Here is a 20,998-nt window from a genome sequence, read left to right as displayed (position 1 = left end):
GAATGAGGTGGTAACCCTAGTTGCAGATCAAACAGAAGCAGTTTCCTTGGCTGTAAAGAATAGGTGGGTTTAATCCCGCTTTATGGATGTCAACAGATTGGCCACTATAAACCTCAGCAGTGCCTAAAAATGGAGAACAACTGAGCATGTGAGACAGTATTACTGGATTTTAAACAGTATTGGCACTCATTTTTATGGTTTTATATAGCTAGACCTGCAAAAGGGGCCAGCCTGAAGTGATTTGGCGGGACTTCATTTTCTGACTAAAGTTCCACTTTAAGAACCAACTGAAACCCAACTTCATTGTCTTTGCGGTGATCTTCAATCAAAATTATTTGAGAACTAATTACTTCACATTACAAGCAGCTAGAAAGGTCAGTAATGGCTTGTTTTACATCTTTTATACTGCTTTTTAGGAATATGTAAATAGCCGATTGTCTGCAGGTGCATTTCAATTCCATGTTTTTCCCCCGAAATACCTTTATATGCCTAGGGTTCAAAATATTAGTTGTGTATACATGGGCATCATGCTAAAAAGCAGTTGAAATGCAGCCATTGAACAGTGCAATTTTGGGATTTGTGTAAATTGACATTTGTGTCTTCTGCTGCTGCTTTGTGCTTGTAAAGCATTTCTGGAGGATCTGGAATACAATGCTTTAATTTTATTACTCTTCTGTACAAGTCAGGAGCAAAATGTAAACATGGGATATACTGTACACATTTCAAAGATGCCCCCTTTTTCCCTGGAAGCACCTAAGGATACTTTTCCATGTGAGCATTTAATTTGCCTTTGAAGTACAGTAAAACCTTGGTTTGAGAGTAACTTGGTTTGAGAGCGCTTTGCAAGACAAGCAAATTTTTAAAATAAATTCTGACTTGACATACAAGTGATGTCTTGATATACAAGTAGCGTCATGTATAAAAAAGAAGAGAGGAGCCTCTAAAGTGTAGCAATATGATTACATTTAATGAAGGTTCAATATTTAGCAACTCACATGGTTGATGATTAAAATAGGCACACCTAAGAATGCAGGCATCTGGGGTAAAGCTGTCCACATAGACCATCTTCTGCACAGCCATCTTCATCATCCCTTCCACGCTGCACTCCAAGAGTGATTCAAAGCCTCACTTTCAGATCACTCTACTGCAGGCTATTCTTCCTGGTCAGGATTGCAGACTGACAGTGGTGAGAGCCGGTGGTTCAGAAGATAGTCAATGTGGACAGCTTTAACCCGGATGCCTGCATACTTAGGTGTGCCTATTTTAATCATCAACCATGTGAGTTGCTAAATGTTGAACCTTCATTAAATGTAACCATATTGCTACACTTAGAGGCGCCTCTCATCTCCCTTATATTCTGTAGCTCTGCTAGATTTTGCTTCTAATCCCCTTGGGAAGGCTGCATATTGTGGATGGACATTTTATGGTTACACAACCTATCACATTGCTATAATCTTTGTATATAGACTATAAACTGAAGGACTTGTGGAACAAATCATCTGAGTTTCCATTATTTCTTATGGGGAAATTTGCTTTGATATAAGAGTGCTTTGGATTACAAGCATGTTTCCAGAACGAATTATGCTCGCAATGCAAGGGTTTACTGTATATGTAAACCCTCACCTTTTAAAACAACCCATTCAGTTTAAAAAATAAACACATTTGTGTAAACTTTAAAAAACATTATAAATACGTTTTTCCCCCTTTTCTTTTTCTTTTTTTATAAGTGATCACATACCCTCTGTTTTTAGCTTCATGAGGAGCTCAGCGAGGTGGAGGAGGAGAAACAGCAGCATACTAGTCTACCCAATGAATTGCTGGGAGGGGGGGGGGTTGAGCACCAGTCTGATCATTGGAGGAGAGCAGGCTGAGTTCCCAGCACAACCAGAACACTGACCACACTGTGCGTTCATGCCTAGTGTGGCCACCAGGGATTTCGCACAAAGGAAGCAATACAAGGAGAACAGGATTCTTTTATATACAAGTACATGGCACAACAGGCTCATATCAGTAATATGAAATTCTGGGTTTCCATATTCTTTAGGTTAGATACCTGCATACACATACACATTTAAATAGTAATAGTTAGGAATGGGCATTTATAAAAAAAATAATTTCTATGCTTAAAAAAAATGTATATTGGTTTAGTATTTTTTTTGTTTATTAATATGGCTTAAAAACTATTTTTTATACTTGTTATTTTTTTTAGTGGGTCAGAACTTCATATTGCATATGAATATTATATGTTCTCCTTTTAACCCAGAAAGTGAAGCTGTAGTCTCCTTTGTACATGTTTAGCTACTTTAGCTAGAGAGCAGACTAACCAGAGGCATTTTACCCTTCTAACAAAAGACCATACTTTATGTGAAGTAATGGCCCGTACACATCAGAAAATCTTACGAAAAATACTGCTTTCAAATTGTTGGTGCACAGCTTTCGAGAGCCGATCACAACATTTCAGCTGATATTATCTGATAGTACTCATCTCATTTAAAGTCCTGTGGGCCAATTTTTCCTATATATATACATATATATATATATATATATATATATATATATATATATATATATATACACACACACACATATATTATATATATATATATATATATATATATACACATACATATACACACACACACACATATATATATATATATATATATATATATATATATATAGGGATGGAGGTGTGCTACTGATGGCACCAGACCATTCCCCTGTTGATATTATCTGATAGGACAAACACAAACATTTTTCATGTAAGATACCAGATCATGCAATTTTCGTTTAATCAGTACAGTTTTTGTTCGAAAATACAGTACACAGCCCATTACATCACTTCGGCATTTTTATTCTGTCGTACGAGAATTTGTCACTTTAGTAATCTCTTCATTTTCAATATGAGACTAGCATGCAAAAAATAAAAAAATATATAAAAAAATAGACGTTTATTTGTCCGATAATCTTATCATGTGTACCAGGCATAACGCTAGATCCAGTGCCTCTTATCAATATTTCTTAAACCCTGCTTTCACCCAATGGCAGGCTGCCTTTTCTGTGCTGCCTCTTTAGGTAACTCCTAGTGCTCTGGGAATCACTTGAGATTTATAAAAGGTTTTTTTTGTAAAATAAAGGTTGTTAAAATATAGTAAACAAATATTAGACTACAGTTTAAAAAAATATGAACTTAAAAAAAAACAACTTGACCAAACACATCATAATGTTATAATAGTACAGCCATACGTCTCCGGGAAATAGGTGTGCATGCTGCTATTCACTTATATTTTCCCCTTGCGAGAGCAGAAATGCCACTCCAATGTCAGGCTGTAAGGTCTCCATAGAAGATGACCTGTCTCCTGCCTGAGATCAACACTAACAAAATGACACTCTATATGGGTTGATGCAGAAGGGTAAAACTGCATAATAACAAAGTATTTATTTTTTTATTAGCTAATGCTGATTACATATTATGGGTGTAGCTCTACCCCTGCAGGAGACATTTGAATTATTTGTGCCAGGTCTCCCACTGAATAATCAACATCCATTTACAGGGTCTTTCCTCACACAGCCAGGTGCACACACTCCTCCACTCATTGTCTTCAATATCCAGTCTAGGGGATAAGTTTTTTTGTATTTTATTTGGAGAACTTGGATAGGAGAAGGGATTTAGTAGGATACTCCAAATTAACTATTCACAGGTGAGGACAACTCTCTCAATAAAACGGTGTAGCAGATTATCAGTATAACCATACAGTGCCTGTATGGAATGAACAAGTCCCTTTGTAGCAGTTGGAACTCAGTGAACTTTGCCTCTTTAATGGCACTTTTCCACTGCAAGTACTGGCTCGGCTCCACTCGGCCCTGCTTGGCTCGGTTTGGTTTTCCACTGCATGGTACGGTGTTGGAACGGTTCGGTGCGGTTTGGTACGGTTAGCTTTTCCAACTAATGGTAAGTGGGTGAGATAACAACGATTCTCTGACCAATCAGTGGCTAGTAGTGACAAACAGTCAAGGCTGCATGCAAAGGATTGTGGGATATGGTACCGGTATGGCCCTCTTGGAACCACAACCGAGGTGGTACTGTTTAAGGGAGCCGTACCGTTCGGTTCCATGTAGTGGAAAAGCGCAGCCATACAGTACCGTACCGAACTGTTCCAACATCGTACCATACGGTACCATGCAGTGGAAAAGCGCAAAAGCGAGCCGAACTGTTCAGTTCCATGCAGTGGAAATGCGCCAAAAGACACTAGCCAGTGTCCCCTTTAGCTTGCACCCAGCAGCTGACTTCCAGCACAAAGAGGGGGATTTTAACAACAGTCTCTAGGATCCCTTTGGGGGTCTGTACTCACAAAGTCCTGGCCGCAGGTCCCCTTATTCTGTGATACCAGACAGGCTCTGTAGAGACCCTCACCTCAGTCAGCTTGCAAGACAACCATGGGTTTTAGCTTCAGTGTTTCAGGCCCTCAGGTTACCCACCTGAGGCTGCATGGCAGCCTGTGCAGGGAGAGGCCACAACCCCCTCTCTTCCTGGACCTCTCTTTGTAGGGGAAGACCCCGAGCCCATGTGTTCTTCAGACAAAAATACATTTACCCAGTAGGACTTGGGGCTCATCACCTTCTAATTGGCCAGGGCTGTATAGACATCCATGAGCTCATCTGCCAGGTTTATACCCAACTATCCAGTATACTCATTTGCTACTGGATCAGTGTGAATCATCAAGACAGCCTCAGCAGCACCAGAGCACACCTCACTAAACAATCACAGCTCTTTGTTAAGCAGACAACACATACATTTGCCTAGCTGTCTCCCAGTTAAGCAGAGAAACCAAAAACGATATGCACTCACTCTAGCACCTACCTAGGAGGGCGCTACATCGGTTAGTGACTATGGAAATTAATGCACTAGCATAACATGCAGGCAACTTGATTTTTCAGAATAGAATGTGGCAGCCTCAATGTTTGCCTCCGGTAAGAATTTTTTTAACATTGGTCTCTGAATTCACACCTGAGAGTTGCATTTTTGCCTCTTTTTTTTGGACGTTTTGTTTTTGAGCATTTTTGTACAGCTTTTTCTAAGCATTTTGGAGCTTTGGCAATTCTGTATTAGCCAATATAAAAAACTATGATAGATTACATCCTTTGTTGCAATGTGTTTCTGCTTTCAGCTATTGCAAAAATGCACCAGTCTGCCCGAATCAAGCTACAAAAGTAGCTCCAAAACTTCTTTGAGCTTCAGGCATTTGGCTTCAGGTGTTTTGGAGTGGAGATGTGAACCACCACCATAGAGAATAATTAATTTTTTTCTCCCTAAATGGTTTGGAGCTTCAAGCTACAAAACACTCGGGTATGAATGGGGCCTAAAAGAAGCAATTTTGCACTACTGTGATCAAGCTCTGTAAGTAATCTTTTATATATGGAGAAAAGGATAAAATCATTATTTAGATCAGTAGTCTCCAAACTTTGGCCCAGATGTGGCCCCTTTGATTGTCTATATCAGGCCCTTGGGGTGCTATACAGTACCTCCCACTGATACAAGGCACTGTTCTTTCTACTGATGCTAACAATGAGGTATAATTCCTGACATGGATACCAACAATAGGGCACTATTCCCACCACTGACAGCATTGATGGGACACTATTCCGTCAACGGACACCAATGATGAAGCACTATAGCTTTCACAAACACCAATGATGGGGCACTGTTCCTCCCAATGATGGGGCACTATTTCTTCCCCTAATACCAACAATGGGGCAATATTCCCTCCACTAATACCAATGGTGGGGCATGGTTTACTCCCATTTACACCAGGGCATTTTCGACTCATGTTAACCACAGTCTGGCCCCCTCAGAAGTTCAGAAAATTTTGGAGACCCCTGATTTTGATTGCAGAGATCTTTGAACATGCTGAGAAAGCTCTTTGAGATACAAGAAGCCCATACCTGCTTGTTATTTCTCACTTGTTATATCTTCACTGCACAAACATTGGAAGCAATCCTCAGATCTGTTACAACCATTTTTCTTTTTAGATGAGTGGCAAAATTTACACACTGTACACAAAGTATACAACTACAGTTTTATAGAACATATACTTTTTTTTTTTTTTGCTGTCATTTATAATTATTGAGCATATATCTTTTCTATTGTGTAGTCGTCTCCAGCCATGATGCTGAATACAGTGCTGCTGTGTGTGACCATCATCCAGGCAATTCAAGCAATGCTCACCTCCGGCTCTAGCAATGGCCGGTTTGAAGATATTAACTCTGACACGAACAATGGCAGATACAACTACCCAGGTTTACTACGCAAAGTGAGAGAATCTGGATTGGTTGTACCAGGTAAGAGATAGGAACCTTTTTTTTCTAATGGAAACAAGCTTTACCAAAATGTTTACAATTGTAATATTTTTTGCAAGATTTTTATATAGTTAAAGTGACCCTGTCACTACGGTAAATATTTTAAGCCATGGCATACATGTAAAAAGTCTGTAGATACTTGCCTTTCCCGATGCTGCTGGCGCTGAGAAATCTTCTGCTGAAATTCACAGGGAAGGCGACACTTCTGGAAGTGTCAATCTCCAATGCAGCTCTCTACCTACTACAAGATACAGGATAAGCCAGTGAGAGCAGCTGGGAACCCAGGAGATATCAACACTTCATGGAGTGTCAGTTTCCCTTAAAGTTGTAATAAACCCAAAAGCATTATTTATTATACTGCAGCTTACAAATTCTTAGAAGTCATGGCTAAAATTTGTTTTCTTTTCAGGCTTTCATTTTTTCATCTGGTGATTCTGCCAGTAAGTCTTTGTCTTTCAAAAGAACAAGCTCCCCAGCAGAATGTATCAGTTATAGAGACAAACAATTTAACACTGACAAGAGTGCTTACAATGGTCAGCTTTTATTTTTTTCACAGTATGTAAACCATTATCCCATAAGGGAAAAAAAAAAAAAAACGGATTGCTGTAACCGCTTATAAAGAGTGAGCTGGAGTTTGTCTTCAAATTGCCAGAGCCGGTTCACACTGAGGCGACACGACTCCTTACTACTTCGGGGGCGACTTGTGCATTACCAGGTACCACGACTTCAGAGCGACTTGCAGGGACTTTACATAATGGAAGTCTATGCAAGTCGCTCCGAGGTCGCCCCGAAGTAGTACAGGACCCTTTTTCTAAGTCGGAGCGACTTGTGTCGCTCCTATTAGAACGGGTCCTGTAGCAGTCAATGGACCGCGAGGGAGCGCGACTTGTCAGGCTGACAAGTCGCCTGATAAGTCGCGCTAGTGTGAACCGACTCTTAGTGTATCTAAATTTGCTGGTAACACAGTAGTTAAGGTTGAATAAAGACAATAGTCCATCCAGTTCAACCTGTGTAGGTGTGTGTGGACGTATTCATTTCCCATATCCCTAAATGTTTTTATCCTTGAGATGCACGTCCAAAGGTCTTTTAAAAGTAGCTAGTCTCCCCACAGTAACTACCATTTGTGGTAGAGAATTCCACAGTCTTGTAGCCCTTACTGTAAAGAACCCACTGCGTAGTCTGAGGTTAAATCGCTTCTCCTCTAATCGCATTGTATGGCCTCGTGTCTTCATACATTCTTTGCAACTGAATAGTCCTTTTTCTATGTTGAGATTACCATTGAGGTATTTATAAATTGCTATCATGTCCTCTCTCTCAGGCGTCTCTTTTCCAGGGAGAATAAATGAAGCGCTTGTAAGCGCTCTTCATAATTAAGGTCCACCAATCCCCTATTCAGTTTAGTTGCCCTTCTCTGGACTCTTTCCAGCTCCAACACATCCCTTCTGAGGATTGGCAACCAGAACTGAACAGAATACTCCAGGTGCGGTCGGACCAGTGATTTATAAAGTGGCAGGATTATAGTTTTATCTCTGGAATACATCCCTTTCTTTATGCATGCCAATATTCTGCCAGCTTTGGCAGCTGCAGCTTGACATTGCATGCTATTGTTAAGTCTATCTTCTTCTAAGACTCCCAGATCTTTCTCCATTTTTGATTACCCCAGAGGTTCCCCCCTAAAGGTACATCTAACACTCCTCCCCCACTAGACTGACAATTCTGCTGTCCAAAAGGTGCCCCTGTGCTCCTTCATCCAGAGCGAAGGCTGTGTGTTACTGGCCAGATCGCCAGGTGAAAACAGAGGAGGCCTGAAGCCTGAATAAAAAAGAAGAACTAATGCAACCACCACATCTAATGATTGGTAAGCTACAGTACATTAAATATTTTGTTTTGGGTTCAATACCACTTTAAGATTTCAGCAGAGGATTTCACAAAATTATACCAACGTTCAGGGGCATGGGAAAAAGGAAAAGTAAGTATTTACTGACCTTTTTTAAATATATGCCAAAAAAATTAAATAAAAATAATATATATATATATATATATATATATATATATATATATATATATTTCTATGGCTACAGGGTTGCTTTACTCTCCAGAGTTAAACCATTAAACAAGAGATGTTTGGACACGTAGCTACTAACCATGTGCTCCTGGAAATAGTACAATGCTGTTTTAAATGCTGATAAAATGTCATATTTCAGGAAATTTGCAAGGATCAGAGGCTCTCCGAACAGACATAGGAGCAGTTCAGGATGACCTGATAGAGGATTATAGTCTGCTGGACCCAAGGGTAAATTTATATACCTGTACCTTATATTGTCATATACCTCCTGCATTGTTATAAACAGATCTCACAAGTTTCTGATCCTTTTTTTTTTCCAAAAAGTTTCTGATCCTTATGTATAGTGAAATGAAAGGTATTATCTTCCCAAGCAACCTCATCCTGTTTATATTCCACTTGTGGGTGGGGTACGCATGAATTGGATGGTTTACAGCAGTGGCCCTACATATGCTTCAGGTTATATACTTTTTTGGGTAGAAAAGATCATGTTTGTCAACAAGGCACATTTTCAATAGTGATATACCATAAGCACACGGACCACAGAATATCTGAGTAGCACTTCCCCTGGAGGAGGTATTACATTACTGGATCACCCTATGATTCCACGAATCTTTGCACTTATCTGGCTGCCAGTGGGGGACATTTCCAAGAAGTTAGCAAAATCGATAACCTGTAATTGGAAACCTGCTCTTTCCCACCGCTCCTAAAGTGGAACTTTACCCATAACAACTTGATAAAATGAATGTTATTTAGCAAAAAAAACATTCCATATTTAATAATTATGTTACCAAAATTAGTTTGTGCTGTAAATGGCCTCTGGCATTGCTCCCGTTTGCCATTTTGCTGAAGCCCAGAGCCCCCAAACAACAATTAATCTTTAGGCGGTCAGCGGTTCAGCCTTTAAAAAATTCGGCAGTGCCTAAGAAGAGAGCAACTGAGCATGTGCAGAGTAGGGTGAGACAGTGTATTACTGGATTTTAAACAGTAAAGACACTTTATGTTAATGTTTTACATACACTATATTAATACTATAGTATTAATATTGTGAAACCAGTGTTGCAGCGCTGCTTAAAATCATTCAATATCAAAATGTGCAAATATATCAATTAATATGTGAACATGTGCAAACCAGGGATGTGCAAATTTCTCAAGATGCAAGACCACTGATCACAAATTCATATAACTATTAAAATAAATATTTATAAAACATGACCATCAAAGTGCTAGTGAGTTGTGCATAATAAGCATGAAACAGTTCATAAATGTCCATTCAAGTGCTGATAAATGCTAATACTCCGCTGTGTTGATCACTCAGGGTGCTCCCCCCTTTTGGTAATGTACTCATAGAAACATAGAAACATAGAAACATAGAATGTGTCGGCAGATAAGAACCATTTGGCCCATCTAGTCTGCCCAATATATCTGAATCCTCTGAATAATCCCTGGCCCTATCTTATATGAAGGATAGCCTTATGCCTATCCCATGCATGCTTAAACTCCTTCACTGTATTTGCAGCTACCACTTCTGCAGGAAGGTTATTCCATGCATCCACTACTCTCTCAGTAAAGTAATACTTCCTCATATTACTTTTAAACCTTTGCCCCTCTAATTTAAAACTGTGTCCTCTTGTGGTAGTTTTTCTTCTTTTAAATATGCTCTCCTCCTTTACCGAGTTGATTCCCTTTATGTATTTAAAAGTTTCTATCATATCCCCTCTGTCTCTTCTTTCTTCCAAGCTATACATGTTAAGGTCCTTTAACCTTTCCTGGTAAGTTTTTTCCTGCAATCCATGTACTAGTTTAGTAGCTCTTCTCTGAACTCTCTATAGAGTATCTATATCCTTCTGGAGATATGGCCTCCAGTACTGCGCACAATACTCCAAGTGAGGTCTCACCAGTGTTCTGTACAGCGGCATAAGCACTTCTCTCTTTCTACTGCTTATACCTCTCCCTATACATCCAAGCATTCTGCTGGCATTTCGTGCTGCTCTATTACATTGTCTTCCCACCTTTAAGTCTTCTGAAATAATTACTCCTAAATCCCTTTCCTCAGATACTGAGGTCAGGACTGTGTCAAATATTCTATATTCTGCCCTTGGGTTTTTACGTCCCAGGTGCATTATCTTGCATTTATCCACATTAAATTTCAGTTGCCAGAGTTCTGACCATTCTTCTAGTTTTCCTAAATCCTTTTCCATTTGGCGTTTCCCTCCAGGAACATCAACCCTGTTACATATCTTTGTGTCATCAGCAAAAAGACAAACCTTACCATCGAGGCCTTTTGCAATATCACTTATGAAGATATTAAACAAAATTGGTCCCAGCACAGATCCCTGAGGTACCCCACTGGTAACATGACCTTGTTCTGAATGTTCTCCATTGACTACAACCCTCTGTTGTCTGTCACTCAGCCACTGCCTAATCCACTCAACAATATGGGAGTCCATGCTCAATGACTGCAGTTTATTGATAAGTCTTCTATGTGGGACAGTGTCAAAAGCCTTACTAAAATCTAGATATGCAATGTCTACTGCACCTCCACCGTCTATTATTTTAGTCACCCAGTCAAAAAAATCTATAAGATTTGTTTGACATGATCTCCCTGAAGTAAACCCATGTTGTTTTTCATCTTGCAATCCATGGGATTTAAGATGTTCCACAATCCTATCCTTTAATAGGGTTTCCATTAATTTGCCTACTATTGATGTCAGACTCACTGGTCTATAGTTGCTCGATTCCTCCCTACTACCTTTCTTGTGAATGGGCACGACATTTGCCAATTTCCAATCTTCCGGGACGACTCCTGTTACTAATGATTGGTTAAATAAATCTGTTAATGGTTTTGCCAGCTCACCAACTAAGCTCTTTTAATAATTTTGGGTGTATCTCATCAGGACCCTGTGACTTATTTGTCTTCACTTTAGACAGCAATCTTAGAACGTCTTCCTCTGTAAAGACACATGCATCAAACGATTCATTAGTCATCCTTTCAAGTGGAGGTCCTTCTCCTTTTTCTTCTGTAAAAACTGAACAGAAGTATTCATTAAGGCAGTCGGCTAGCCCTTTATTCTCTTCTACATACCTTCCGTCCTTTGTTTTTAATTTAGTTATTCCTTGTTTTAATTTCCTTTTTCATTTATATATCTGAAGAATGTCTTATCCCCCTTTTTCATAGACTGAGCTAGTTTTTCTTCTGCCTGCGCTTTAGAAGTTCTTATAACTTGCTTGGCCTCTTTCTGCCTAATCTTGTAGATTTCCTTATCTTCATTGCTCTGGGTTTTTTTATAATTACAAAATGCTAGCTTTTTATTTTTAATGATTTGGGCCACTTCTGCTGAGTACCACAGTGGTCTCTTCCTTTTTTTGCTTTTACTGACAAGTCTAATGCAATTTTCTGTTGCCTTCAATAATGCACCTTTTAAGTAGTCCCATTTCTCCTGGACTCCATGTAATCCGTACCAGTCTGATAAGGACTCATTTATGACTAATTTCATTTTTGAAAAGTCTGTTTTTCTAAAATCTAAAACTTTTGTTTTTGTGTGGTGTGACTCTTTCACAGTTCTTATATTAAACCACACTGACTGGTGATCACTGGATCCCAAGGTTTCGCCTACAATGACATCATATACCGAATCCCCATTTGTGAATACCAGATCCAAAATGGCCTCCCTCCGGGTTGGCTCCTCAACCACTTGTTGCAGAGACAACCCCAGTAGGGAATTTAGAATATCTGTACTCCTGGTAGAACTTGCTATTTTGGTTTTCCAGTTTATATCTGGAAGATTGAAATCTCCCATAATGATAACTTCTCCTTTCATTGTCATTTTAGCTATTTCTTCAACTAGTAGATCATCTAGTTCTTTGACTTGACCAGGTGGTCTATATATCACACCTACACGAGTTACTGCATGATTAGCAAACTGCAACATAACCCAAACTGACTCTATGTTGGCTTCACCAACTTGTATTAGGTTAGATTTAATGCTATCTTTCACATACAGGGCCACTCCTCCTCCTTTCTTGCCTTCTCTGTCTCTTCTGTATAAAGAGTACCCTGGTATGGTTATGTCCCAGTCATTTCTTTCATTAAACCATGTCTCCGTAACAGCCACTAAATCTACATTCTCAGATGCCATAATTGACCCAAGTTCATTGATTTTTTTACCTAAACTGCGAGCATTTGTAGACAGGACTCTGAGCTTTTCATTTCTTAACCTCTGTGCTTCTGACCTGTTCTGGCATTGTTTCGGGGGGCAATTGGTCTCTTGTAATTCCACTCTTTTGCCCCCCCTTCCTAGTTTAAATACTCTTTCGCAAATTCTTGGAGTTGTTCACTAAGTACATTTGTTCCTTTGAGAGAAAGATGCAAACCATCTTTTTTGTACAGTTCCTTTCTATTCCAAGTAGAGCTATCATGAGAAACAAAGCCAAATCCTTGCTCTTGACACCATACTCACCACAAAACGCTCGGTCAGCAGCAGTTTAGTAATGCATGGCAGCTTGCCTCGCCAATCCTGTTGGAATGGATCCTTTATGTAGTCCTTGTTGCTTCAAATGTCCTCAGATAGAAGAACAGAGGCCAAACATGGTGAAGTACGTTCCACTCAGTTTTATTAAGCATAAAGAATGATACTTACAAACAAACATTAAACAAAAGCGACATGGAAACTCGGCTCGGTGGTTGCTGCTCTCGCAGCGTGCGCCTCACCGGCCGGAAGTGACGTCAGGTCCGCTCAGCCAATCTCTAGACGCGTTTCGCCATCCAATCACGGCGTCTTCTGTAGCTCATAGTATTAATATTAGTTAAATATTAGTATAGTAGTAATATTAATAAGTAATGGGGCACCCGCCTTTACAAGCACATGCATTTAATGGCATTCCACTCTTAGTCCATAGGATTCAATATTGAATTGGCCCACCTTTGCAGCTGTAACAGCTTCAACTGTTCTAGGAAGACTGGATCAGCAATATTACTTTATGGTTCCATGCACACTAGCGTTTTATTTAAACTTCTAGAAGCTGTTATTAGCATTTTCTCTGCTCCTAGAAGCTAAAATAGTGTCCATGCACAATATTGTAGATGATTAGCATTTTTTAAACTTCAGAGTCTAGGAGCAGAAAAAAAAAAAAATAGTTTTTGGAGCATTTTTTTGTACTGTAAAAATGCTAATACAATGCTAATGTTCCTAAAAGCTTCTAAAAGCTTTTAAAACACTACTAAAAGCCTGCACAAAAACATTATCAGCATTTTTTATCCAGCATTTTTTTTCTCACATTTGTTAAGCTTATAAAACATGCTAATGTGCATGGAGCCTATAAAAGGTATTACTTAATAGCAAGTTACATTTTTTTCTACATTTAGAAAATCATCCTGCATTTTTTGAAACAATCTACACAACTGGCTAGAACTAACTCATATAGAAAGTCTATTTCACATTTTTGCAGCTTTTGTGGAGGTTAAACCTTTTTTCCTCCAGAAAATGTCCCCTTTGTCATTTACAAAAGACCTTTAGGCACCTTTCACACGGGGCGGATCCGCTCGGCGGACTCTGCTAGCTCAGTGGGATCCTCCGTTGATCCCCGCTGAGCAGGCGGACAACAGGTCCGTCTCTGCTGACTGTGTAGAGACCAACCTTGCAGAGTCCCGCTCTCCTCTATGGGGAGATCAGATGAAAATGGACAGCATGTCCGTTTTCATCCGATCCGACCGGCTGCACAGATGGCAAACGACGGTCTGTTTTAAGCAGACCTTGTCGAGTCAGATGACAGGCGGATGTCAGTGGACACATCTCCGCTGACATCTGCCTCTCCATAGAGGAGAATGGGTGGCCCGATCAGGCCTGCCTGAAAAATGGATAGGTGGACCTGATCAGTCCCATGATGTGAAAGGGGCCTCAAGTGAACAACTTTGCACCAAGTTTACTCTTTATTTATTTATATATTTATGTATTTATATATGGTAATCAAATCCAACTTTAATGGCCTCCTCAAGGAAAAATACATTTGTTTCAGTTAGTCTTTCATGATAGCTGAGGAACTCTTTGCCATTTATTGAATTGAGCAGTAGAAGAAGAAAGACTGCTTCGGTTTGCACCATCAAAGTATAAAACTTCTTTGCCTCCAATGCTACCACCGATAGTCCTCCCCTGATGGTGTGGGAGGCACATAAGAGCTACATGCGAGGAGTTTTCATTAAACTGGGTTCGCGCCGCAAGAGGGAACGTGCACAGCAGATGAGTGACCTCCTGGTAAAAATTGGCAAACTTGAGTTGGCCCACAAGCGATCTCAGGCACAGGCTGTTCTTCAGGAACTCACTGTTCTCCGGGACCAGCTCCGGTCCCTGGTTCTTTTTCGAGCGAAGGCGGCCTTGGCCAAGTGTCGGAGGACATTTTACGAACACGGAGACAAATGCGGGAAACTGTTGGCACGTGCGCTTCGTAGACAGCGGGCTCACACCTTTATCCCGGAGATCTCAACCTCCGCGGGCCGCAGGGTGCACTCTACGGCAGACGTTGCAGAAGCCTTTCGACAGTACTACTCCGCTCTATATAATTTGTCTCCACCTTCGGCGGTGTCCTCCAGGGCGGCGGGGAGGGAGGCGATCCGATCCTATATCTCTGTTTCAGGCCTCCCCTCCCTCCCAGAGGAGGAGGTGGAGAAATTGGACGTACCTCTACGACCTGATGAACTCTCGATGGCTTTGGGGGCGACGCAGCCAGGAAGGGCTCCGGGCCCTGACGGCTACTCCCTCCGCTACTATAAGTGCTTTCATGATCTCCTCTCCCCTCATTTCCTTGCGGCGTACAATGCGACTGGGGAGGGGGCAATGTTCCCGACGGATTCGCTGAGAGCACACATCACGGTCATCGCCAAAGAAGGGAAAGATCCCCTGTTATGTCCGAGCTATAGGCCTATCTCACTTCTGAACATCGATTTAAAGCTCTTTACTAAGATTCTGGCCTCTAGGCTGGCCCCGCTGCTCCCACAGCTGATCCATGACGACCAAGTGGGCTTTATCGCTTCCCGGGAAGCACGGGATAATACCACCAAAGCGCTTGACTTGGTTCACTTTGCATGCTCTCGCCGGATCCCAACCTTGGTTCTCTCGACGGATGCTGAAAAGGCGTTCGATCGGGTGAACTGGGAATTCCTCTTTGCTACGATGGAGCACGTTGGAATGGGGGACCGCCTAATGTCATGGATCCGAGCTATATACTCTGCTCCTTCAGCGAGAGTTAGGGTTAACGGCTCTCTTTCGGAACCCTTGGCGATCTCTAATGGGACTAGACAGGGGTGTCCCCTTTCCCCGTTGATTTTTGTCTTGACCCTGGAGCCTTTCCTGCGCTCGGTGCGAGCCAATAGTGATGTTGCTGGGATGTCGGTCTCTTCGACGGAATGCCCTAAGGTGGCAGCGTATGCGGACGACCTCCTCTTTTTTCTCACTAAACCCATGACCTCCCTTCCCAATTTACTGCGAGAGTTCCGCACATACGAATCTCTTTCGTTCTACAGGATCAATCAAACAAAATCCGAGGCGCTAGCGGTGGCGATCTCGCCAGCTCTTTCTAATCTCCTTAAGGCTGACTTCCCCTTTAAGTGGGGGTCGTCTCATATTCGATACCTGGGGATCTCTCTTCCGAACTGCCCCGAGAAAGTCTTTGAGTGTAACTTTCCTCCCCTGCTGGCCCGTATTAAGAAAGATCTGGACGAATGGCTCGTGGGTAGATTTTCGTGGTTTGGGCGTTGCAATATTATTAAAATGAATGTGATGCCTCGCCTATTGTACGTGTTCCAGGCATTGCCGGTGCTCGTCCCGTCCTCCTTCCTTAAACGGGTGAATCAACTGTTCAGAGAATTTCTCTGGATTAGGGGTCCCCCACGACTAGCCTTACATATACTTCGCATGCCTAAACTGAGCGGCGGCATGGCTCTACCGGATGCTGTGGCCTATTATGAGGCCTGTCACTTGTCCCGCATCCTTGACTGGTATCGCCATGGTCCACTGAAGCAGTGGGTCCGTCTGGAGCGCCACTCGGTCGGGTCTCCCCCTGAGTCTTCTTTATGGACCTCTTCCCCCGTTCCTGGGGAGCTGTCCACCCATCCGACCATTGGTCCTACTTTGAAGGTCGGCAGACGGTTGTGCCACGGGGGCCAACTGGCTTCTCTACTGTCCCCCCTTCTTCAGGTGATCGACAGCCCTGATTTCTCACCGGGGATTGACCGCCCGGGATTTCGGTCTTTGAAGGATGCCGGACTCAGCCAGGCTCGCCATTTTGTGCGGAATAGAGAGTGGGTCGCTAGATCCCTCCTTCATTCCGATGCTACCTTTTCTGCGCTGTCCTTTTGGCAGCAGGTCCAACTTTTCCACTTTTTGCGGTCCCTGCCTTCGGCACATCTGTTCACCAGACGTCTCACCTACTTTGAGGAGCTCTGCTCAGACCCATCTCCTCTGCGACACACTATCTCCATGGTGTACAGAGCTCTGGTAACGCCTGAGGCACCATTCCGTCCTCCGTACATTGCGCGTTGGGAGAGAGATCTCGGCCTGACCTTCACGGATCAACAAGTCGACCGCCTACTGTTCTTCACATACAAAACCTCAATATGCTCTCATTACCAGGAGGTGGGATACAAATGCTTAACCCGGTGGCATTACACCCCGACGCGGCTACGTCGGATGTTCCCGACCTGTACTGGAGTGTGCTGGAGATGCGGTGAGGAGGAGGGGACGTACCTTCACGTCTTTTGGTCCTGTGAACGGCTGCAGCCCTTCTGGACTTCGGTGCTTCGCATCGCTCAAAAATTCACAGATCACCCCCTTGTGATGGACCCGGCCCTCTTCCTTCTTCACCATCACGAGTTTCCGAGGGCGTCTTACCGGAAATCAATCCTGCCGCTTCTGTTTACGGCGGCGAAAAGCTGCATCCCCCCTCTTTGGAAACAGACTCAGCCCCCCACTGTGGCCATGTGGCTCCATAAAGTGAAATGCATTAATGAAATGGAAGACCTGATGGCGACGGAACACGGAGATAGAGAGAAATTTTTGAAGCGCTGGTACTACTGGCATGAATTCACGTTCACGGCGGAATACCGTGATCTATTGATCTGATGGCGTGGGTGGTGTCGGGCTGGGCGATTTCCCCCCCCCCTCCTTCTCCTCCCCTTCTCCGTCCAGTCACCCTTTTGCTCCCCCCCTTTCTGTTCCCCCCTCCCGTTTCTTTCCTCTCTCCCCTCTATTCTACTGATTCTAATCGGTTTTGTCTCTGGATGAAGCAGATTGGACTTTCTCCCTTTGTTTCCTTGCTCACTTCTGGATTTACCTTCTAGGTGTGTTTATTTAGTTCTCTGTTCGCTCCTCTTCCTGAAGAGAATACCTACATAGTTCCCCTCGGAGGCCGCTGAGCAGTCGAGTGACTGTCTGGGCGATGCCCCCCACGCACCTGTATCCGGCCAGGTGATAGATGCCGGTGGGTGCTGGGAGTTGCTTACGGATGGTCCCTACACCAAATGTCATACCTTGCACTATGTTCCTCTCTGTGGCGGGCTCTCAGGGGTTCACTCAGGCATATTAAGTTATTTTTATGATATCCATGCTCGTGTTCCAGTTCCTTATCAGCACGATATCTTATTTCATGCTCTTCAACTGTTGGATATGTACTTTCTATTTTCTCTCGATGTCATTCAATGTATTCCTCTGTGGAATTTGTTACATGCCTTTTCTATTTTCTTCAATAAACGAATTTATAAAAAAAAAAGTATAAAACTTCTTTAAACATGTCAGCAATGGAAAATATATGAAAACCAATTTACATAAGTTTTCATAGTATATGCATAAATACTGTACCCTACGTAAGTTTGAATAAAACAGAAAACTGTCCTTTACAACAAAGCTGTGGGTAAAAAGAATCCTAAGACATGACTGAATTAAATTGGTCTTAAAGGAACAGCTAATGATGCAGAACACAAGTGATCTTGGTGGAACAGCGCAGTCATCCAGTCTATTAATTGCCAACAGATGCCTCAGAGTCCCCTTAGGGAAAGCAGAAAATGATTTGCCTAAAGGTTTGGTCAATAATGTTCAAAGATCAGAACCTCCAATGCATGGCTAATCTAAGATAGTAGTACATATGAGGCCCCACAAATATTCTTCTGCACACAGGTCCTTTCAAAAAAAGGCCAGTGTTATCGGTCAGCTTCCTCTGCTATGCGCCACATCACAACTTTCTTTTTTCTCTCCAGCAGGCAATATCCCTGGAGTTTTCTTCCCGTGAAGAGCGTTCTCCAAGGAGGTGTATCCAGCTTCATGAGTCCTGTGTTGGCCACCTGCCCTGCTGTAGCCCATGTGCAACTTGTTACTGCCGATTCTTCAATGCAATTTGCTATTGCAGGAAAACCAGCACTAATTGCCACCAAGGCAAAAATTAGCATCAACATGTCTAATGGTCCCTAAGGACTATCTACTATGCGATGCTTTGTAATATTTGATTGTATTTTTACCTCTATTTTCTCTATATAAAAATTTCTAACTTGCCTTTATAAAACCTCTTGTAAAGCTAATTAGGGCAAAGTAACAGGTTTGTTGTTGAGCGGGCAGAGTAATGAGCATTTACTTTCAGTGTGGTTCTCTGCTAACCCAAACCCACGGCAGTCTCCTGCAAAATTGCTGTGTAAGACCCAACTCAACATTGGATTTTAACTTTACAGTGCAGAGAATTCCAGTCCTATGTGACAAATGGCAACTCCTTGGTAATATCAATCTTACTCTTCCTGCTCTAAAGCAAACCTGTTACTTTGCTCTAAATGGATAAACTACAGGGTCGCTTAAAACAATATATAATAGTGTGCTTTGCAATGTGTCTATAAAATGCTACTTAACCTATATCCCATGCTTACTAAACAGACACTATATTTATACTACAGAATATGAAGATTTTTTAAAGGGATATTATTATTTTAATGTAACTACAAATTATTTCAGCAAAATTCACTATTAAAATGTGAACAGCTGAATTTATAGAGGCTTTTGTGTTTTATGGATTATTTTAGAATACAGTTTAAATCTATTTGATTTTACAGGTTTCCTTTTTGTCTTTATTTTCTGTTACACATAATTAGGAGGTACATTTTTCTCTGATTCTCCTCGGTCTATTAGCATTAGGGATCGACCGATATCGGTTTTTCGTTGCCGATACCGATACTGATATTTTGGCCATTGCATATCGGTATCGGCCGATATGGGCCGATATTTAGAACATATAAAGTTTTGCAAAATAAAGACAATTTTTGACACAAATCTGGTACTGAACATGTGGGGTAGGTCTTTTAGCTGTAATGTGCGGTCTTCCCTGACCTCCCTGCCTGCCAGGAATCCCGTGTGAACCTAGTTTAGTGTCATTAAAATCCTAGAATCCACTTTATTAGTCTTTTATATAATGTCCAGTGTGTGTTTTTGTAAAAGCATAGTGGAAAATACCTTCATTACATCGCTGCTCCAGGCTCTCCTCACTAATCTCCCACTCTGCTGTTTCCTCCCCCCATAGCTGTCAGAGGAGGATCTCAGCCCCTCCCCTCTGCAGTGTACACAGAAGCGCCAAACATTCGATTAGAATAGTGTGAAATACCTTTGTTACATCTCCCGCTCTGGTGTCCTTCTCTCCTTCCCCACTGACAGCTGGGGGTCACAGAAGGGCGATGTAATGAAGGTATTTCACACTATTAGATTACAAAAATACACACTGGACATTATATAAAACACTAATAAAGTGGATGCTAGGATTTTACATACACTAATATTACATACAGTAATATCGGCAACCTCCGGGGCCGATGCCGATATATCGGGGAAAGTGCATATAGGCCCTCGATATATCGGCCATTCCGATAAATCAGTCGATCCCTAATTAGAATGATTCATATATCTGATCATTTTTGCTGTCTGTGTCCCATTCCTACTGGAGATATTTCCCTTTAAGTTGTGCTCTTCTGTTCTATAGACACAAAAGAAAAATTAAAGAACAGATGCCACGGTTGGAAAATATTCTCTTGCCTCCTATTTAGGTGACAATTGGGAACAGTGAATCTCTGCAGCAGGGACACAGACAGCAAAAAAAACGTATAAGACTTTTTAAATGCTGCCTACTGTATGAATACGCTAGAAAAAATATGTTCTGGCTTTGAATATACCTCAAAAGTGTAAATTTACCTTTTCACAAAAAATGAAAAGGTACTGGCAGATAAGTAGAATTGATCTTAACAACGAGGCTGATTCAAGGCCCGTACACACGATCAGAAAAATCGTACAAAAAAAAAAAAAAATACCCCTCTAGAAGACACTGTCACACTGTGATACATGATAATCTGATCGTTAGTACACAGCTTTCGAAAGCCAATCACGACAATTTATGCAAAATTATATAGTTTGAAAAATTTTATTGTGCGATACCAGATCAAATGATTTCTGTTTAATCAGTACAGTTGTGGTCCAAAAATACAATACATATACAAAACACCACATTACATTTCAAAATGTTATTCTCTCATACTACAATTTTCGTAACTTTAGCTCCCGGTTTATT

General features: G+C 41.7%; 1 protein-coding gene across 2 annotated transcripts; it reads left to right on the top strand.

Annotated features, from left to right (window-relative positions):
• Positions 1-320: 320 nt before the first annotated feature.
• On the top strand, positions 321-19,026 carry AGRP (agouti related neuropeptide). 2 transcript variants are annotated; one of them, XM_082269978.1, is made up of 4 exons: positions 321-374; positions 6,153-6,339; positions 8,562-8,650; positions 18,666-19,026. In XM_082269978.1, exons 2-4 carry the CDS (start codon positions 6,165-6,167, stop codon positions 18,846-18,848), a joined length of 447 nt encoding a protein of 148 aa, XP_082126104.1. In that variant the 5' UTR covers positions 321-374; positions 6,153-6,164; the 3' UTR covers positions 18,849-19,026. The 2 variants fall into 2 exon arrangements, with proteins under 2 accessions (XP_082126104.1, XP_082126103.1); XM_082269977.1 differs by having other exon boundaries at positions 18,663-19,026.
• The last annotated feature ends 1,972 nt before the right edge of the window (positions 19,027-20,998 follow it).

The sequence above is a fragment of the Pelophylax lessonae genome (assembly GCF_965119305.1).
Source record: "Pelophylax lessonae genome assembly, chromosome: 10".
In the NCBI taxonomy this organism is placed as follows: domain Eukaryota; kingdom Metazoa; phylum Chordata; class Amphibia; order Anura; family Ranidae; genus Pelophylax; species Pelophylax lessonae.
The sequence above is the reverse complement of the archived record's forward strand: the minus strand, read 5'-3'. Positions and strand labels throughout refer to the sequence as shown.

What these genes read in the sequence shown, in the direction of transcription:
- AGRP (XM_082269977.1), top strand. Translation starts at nt 6,165, where the DNA reads ATGATGCTGAATACAGTGCTGCTGTGTGTGACCATCATCCAGGCAATT. An exon ending in ATCTGGATTGGTTGTACCAG is followed by an intron (nt 6,340 to 8,561) that starts GTAAGAGATAGG and finishes GTCATATTTCAG; the next exon opens with GAAATTTGCAAGGATCAGAG. An exon ending in ATAGTCTGCTGGACCCAAGG is followed by an intron (nt 8,651 to 18,662) that starts GTAAATTTATAT and finishes TTTTCTCTCCAG; the next exon opens with CAGGCAATATCCCTGGAGTT.